Source organism: Mandrillus leucophaeus, unplaced genomic scaffold (assembly GCF_000951045.1).
Source record: "Mandrillus leucophaeus isolate KB7577 unplaced genomic scaffold, Mleu.le_1.0 Scaffold702, whole genome shotgun sequence".
NCBI classification, from domain to species: Eukaryota; Metazoa; Chordata; class Mammalia; order Primates; family Cercopithecidae; genus Mandrillus; species Mandrillus leucophaeus.
The window spans coordinates 330,943-335,969 of record NW_012107609.1 but is presented as its reverse complement, the minus strand read 5'-3'; the positions used below and the strand labels follow the sequence as shown (position 1 = coordinate 335,969).

Genomic DNA, 5,027 nt, shown 5'->3' with positions numbered 1-5,027 from the left:
TGTATACACACCGGATGAGGATGGGGGGACTACTGCATACACACCGGATGAGAATAAAGGGGGACTACTGTATACACACAGGACTTTTTACATTTAAAAATCAGTGTGTTAGAATTTGTACAAGTACTTTCTGCCAGAAGCTGCCCACCTCTGCATGGGCGTGCATGGGGTTGGGGCCTGGACAGGGGAGGGTGAGATGCCTGCACCTGTTCATCTCACTGGTGTGGACACTGCTCAGAGTATTCTGGATCCTTTTCAAAACCGCCCCCAAAGCCAGCACAGCACAGCCCAAGTCCCCAAGTCCCCAAGTCCCCAAGGCTGTGGACGGAGCTCTATGGTTCCTCCCTTTACAGAACTGGGAGAACTCGCCCACTGGGGCAATGGTCGCCAAGTGTCAGGAGTGCTGGCTGCTGAGCAATGGGAGCAGATGCTTGGGGCCACAGGGCTGGACGGCGCCCATAAACCCCAGGTCCAGGGCCCCTGCAGGAGGCCCGGGACCCAGGGAGTCTCCCCAGTGCCCGCGGCAAGCCCTCCTGGCGGACGACTCACGTGGAACGCTGCGACAAAGAAGGTCAGCGCCAGGAAGTATAAGTTGGTATCTACAAAAATTCCTTTCACCTCATCAGCATCTTTCTCTGAAAACCCTGCCAAGGAAAAAAAAACACACAATATAAAACAGGCAATATCAATCTTACCTAACATTACAAATACAGTTTTCAATATAAAAATTTAGGCCGGGCACAGTGGCTCATGCCTGTAATCCCAGCACTTTGGGAGTCTCAGGTGGGTGGATCACTTGAAGTCAGGAGTTTGAGACCAGCCTGGCCAACACGGTGAAACTCCATCTCTACTAAAGATACAAAAATTAGCCGGGCATGGTGGCACACGCCTGTAAATCCTAGCTACTGGAGGGACTGCGGCATGCGAATCGCTTGAATCCAGGGGGGCGGAGGCTGAAGTAAGCAGAGATTGCGCCACTGCACTCCAGCCTGGGCAACAGAGTGAGACTCTGTCTCAAAAATAAATAAATAAATAAAAATAAATCTCGTCAACAGTTAAGGTTCATTTGACCAAAATCATGGCATTTCACATATTATGTTCTTAATAAAGCCAATTTCCAGACAATCAACCAGGTCATCTCCAAGGAGAGAAGTGAGGCAGGTGCTGCTGAGCCTCCGATTCAACGTCTGTGTGAGTATCTGCAGCAGGAGGCGTGGAGGCCCCGGCCTGTGTCAGGATTTGCACTCAGACGCCCGAGGGGCTCCAGGGCAGCCTCATCCTGACGCCGGCCGTGTGCAGCACGTACCGAACTGCTGCAGGGAGTACACGGCGTCCTGCATGTGGATCCAGAAGCGCAGCCGTCCCAGCGAGACCTTGTCGTAGGACACGGTGAGGGGCAGCTCGGTGGTGGAGCGGTTTATGACCTGATGAAGACAGCCACACTGAGGGCCCTGCCCTCACACCCTTGCGCCCAGCTGCTTGGCAGCCCTCGTCAACCCTGCCATCCCCCTTCCCATCCTTGTGTGGCCCCATGTCAGACATGACAGGACCCAGCAGGTGTCCTGAGGTCCCTCCTTCTGTCACCACAGAACCCAGGCCCCAGCGTGCTGTGTCCCAGTACAGGGAGGTTCCCACCACCACCAGGACCCTGTGAGCTCAGCAGTGCTAGCACTGCCTGGGCTGTTCTGCTGCACATGCCCCTTCAATTTCAAGTGCACAAGTCCTGGTTCCCTGGAGGTGATGCTTGCCACCCATCTGCTAGGAATCCACGGCGTAGCATACAGCGCTGAGCTTGTCCTGCAGAGCGTTGACTCGTCCTAAGAGTTGGGGACCACGGGGCACGCACAGCCCTGCAGCACATGGGCAAAGTGCCCTCAGGGCCTAAAGCATGGAGCAGGCGGTGGCCATGGGGACAACAGAAGGCTTCCGGAATGCAGAGCTAGCACGGGCAGTGGCATGGATGTGTGGGCCTCAGAACAATAAGCTTAGTCCTGCGGCCCGCCGGGGTCTCATGCACACAGGCTGCAGGCCAGGTCCCAGGGCACTGAGGTAGGAGGGTAAGGAACGGGTTCACAGGGGCAAGCCCACACCCTGCAGCACATGCACAGTGACCACACCCGGTGAGCGCCACCCTCCACACGCTGGACCGTCCAGCGAGGGTTGTGCTCTAATCCACCTGCCCTGCCTCACGCCCTGACCCGCCATGGCGGGCACTGCTGGTGTCAAGGGTGTGGTGGAGTCAGAGCCACAACCAGCAGGTGCCAGGTTGTCCTGAGAGCAGCTGTCAGGGCGCCCCACGCAGCCAAGTGGCATCAGTGCACGTGGACGGTGGCCCCCAGGCACCCCTCGAGCTGCCAAGCGTGTCTGAAGGGTGTCACTGCCCGCTACATCTGGCAGTGCTGGACCCAGCCACAGAAGGTGCCGACTTCCTGCGCCTGCTGCGTCCCAGCTGCCTGCTTCCTCTCTTAAGACAGCACCTCTCAAATCTGGCCCCAAGTGAGACACAGCAACAGAGACACAGCACATGAGAGACCGGGATTCAGGGACGCTGCTGTCGGCACGTGTCTCCATAACTACTGCAGCGCGGGCCACCACCGGCACAGCTGTGCCACAAAGCCTGCCCCAGGCCTCTACCAGACAGATCTGCAGACACACACACAGGGCAGCCTTCTGCAGCCGCCTGCCCCTTCCACCGTCTTTTGAACGCCTGCAAGGAGTCAGCAGCATGAGGCCTCACAAGAGGGGACCACGGGCTGGTGCCACAGCTCACACAACTCCGTATGGGACATTTCAGCAGAAGCTGCTGTCCTGAGGTTTGTCAGCGGCACACCAGCAAACTCCAGGCAACAGAGAAAGGCACTGGAATTGCAGGGCTGACAGAGAAACCGTTCAGGGAGAGGCTGGAGCACCAGACCTGCTCGCCAGTCACTGCCTGTCCGGCCCCCAGTCTGCAGGTTGTATAGGAGCAATCAGTGACCCCAGAAGTGAAGGAGGCAGTGTTAGGGACCACAAGGGGTCTGAGGGAACAGCTGTACAGAGCGACGGTTCTGAGAGCCACAGTCAGCAGGAGGCAGCAGGGCCTGGGCAGAGATCAAAGCAGTCAGGAGGCTGCGCCCCCATTTCCCAGCTGCACCCACCCCCCCAGCAAGCTCCCTGCTCTCCAGGTGCCCACTCCCCAATTTCCCAGCTGTACCCCCAGCAAGCTCCCTGCTCTCCAGGTGCCCGCCCCCCGTTTCCTAGCTGTACCCCCAGCAAGCTCCCTGCTCTCCCCAGGACTGTTTCCTTATCAACAAAAATGGGGAGAGGGCCCGCCTCAGAGCTGTCGAAAGCCGTAAGTGAAGCGGCCTGGCTCCTACTGGGTGGTCTAGAGTGACAGCGACAGCTTGCAGGGAGGCAAGGCAGAGCAGTGATCTTGCAGGGCCCCAGCTGAGCGTTCATCTCTGAACCCCAAATAACCTCATCCATGCAACGACGCCACAGCTCCCAGCACGATTACAGAAAGTTCACAGAGTGCTTAGCACAGTGCCGCATGTGCAGCAAGGGACATTAAATATTAACCGCTTCTGTGAGTCTTGACACTGGCCAAAGGGTAGCCACATTTCATCTCCCCTCAAAGCAACCCTGGGAAAGCAAGCGCCATCACTGCCCGTAACCACATGGCGCCAGAGCCCAGAGTGCAGCCACTTCCCTCCCGCACAGGCCTTCCGCCCTGCCAGGGGTCACCCCCAGAGCTGAGGAAGGCTGTCACCCGCTCCTCTGGCCGCCTGTGCAGGACTAGCCCTGGCGGGGAAAGCAGGAGTTTGCTCAGGACACTCTGAATTAATCTACATGGCACACCAGGAGCTCACACGCAGACGCTGTTTCACACAGCGCTCAGGCGCCTGCCCTCTAAGCGCTGCATAAACAGTCTTTCAGGGGCCTTTCACCAGCGACAATCCAGAGGCTCAGGAGGACCCCACGTCCAGCCAACAGCAAACCCAGCGCACCACCAGGGCCGCCCCCCGTCACAGCCCTCGCACGCCCGAAGGCAGAGCTTCCCAGCACAGGTAAAAGCTCTGTGCTAAATGTCAGCAATGGCCCTGTCCATTAGGGTGCTGGGGGTGCGGGGCCAGGCTTGGGATCAGTCTCGCCAGCTGCACAACCAGTGGGCAGAGGCGTCACTCACCATCAGGTCCTTCACACGGTTGCTGAGCTGGTCGATGAACAGGATGGGCAGGTAATGCACGGTCTTCCCCAGCTGGATCCTGGGATTAAAGCACAACTTTCCAAAATCAGTCCAAGGTTTCTCCCTTTCAATGAACCAATACATCCAGGCACTGGGTTTACCCCAGAGAAGTCCCCCCAGCACCACCCTCAGCGGCTTCTCAGTCACAATGACCCCAGGGCACAGCCTCCCCAAACAGAATCAGAGAGCCAGACAACATATGCACGCTTCTGAGACCCACTCCCCAGGAAGTGACGGCCACAGGTGGGAAAATGCCTCCACGGCCACTAGGGGGAACTACAGGGACATGGCCGTAGAGCAGAGCCCAGGGCCCTCTGTGCACGGACATGGAGCAATCCCAGGACGTGGCCGCTACACTTGGAAGGGCGAGTCACCTGCAGCCACCTAGGAGACAGAGCTGTGGTGTGGGAGTTGGGGGGGATCCCCAACACATGGGAGACATGGGGTGAGCTCAGGTGGCCAAACACGTAAATTCCAATAATTGTATTTAATTGATGGCAAGTTACACTAAAGTAATAATCTAAAGGTTAACTTTTAGGTAAATCTAAATGAGCCAAGTTAAAAAATCACAAGGGCAGCAAAGCAACACATTCCCGTGAGCACCTTCCATTTTCTCTCCATGGAAGCCTTCGCCAGCCAGGAGCAAAGGGCAGGATGCTCCGGCTTGAATTCCCTTCTTCTCCCTTCCAGCCCTCTGGTAGCAGCACAACCTCAAGGAGGAAGTGGGAAGGGCTGGGGCCCGGGCAGCGAGGGCCTCGGCACAGAGGGGGAAGAGCTGGGGGCCTGGGCAGCGAGGGCCTCG

At 57.7% G+C, this 5,027-nt stretch overlaps 2 protein-coding genes across 2 annotated transcripts in view; both read right to left on the bottom strand.

Moving 5' to 3' along the window:
• CLPTM1L (CLPTM1-like) overlaps positions 1–4,568 on the bottom strand; it is a 16,658-nt gene extending 12,090 nt beyond the window's left edge. The window contains exons 1-3 of the mRNA XM_011964731.1: positions 4,166–4,568; positions 1,307–1,424; positions 550–644 (exon numbers count right to left, since the gene is read on the bottom strand). Of these exons, the coding sequence (XP_011820121.1) occupies positions 550–644; positions 1,307–1,424; positions 4,166–4,309 (357 nt within the window). The 5' untranslated portion in view covers positions 4,310–4,568. The remainder of the gene's footprint in view (positions 1–549; positions 645–1,306; positions 1,425–4,165) is intronic.
• LOC105528138 (cleft lip and palate transmembrane protein 1-like protein) overlaps positions 4,492–5,027 on the bottom strand; it is a 12,530-nt gene continuing 11,994 nt past the window's right edge. Inside the window, exon 6 of the mRNA XM_011964742.1 lies at positions 4,492–4,609. Coding sequence (XP_011820132.1) covers positions 4,492–4,609 — 118 coding nt within the window. The remainder of the gene's footprint in view (positions 4,610–5,027) is intronic.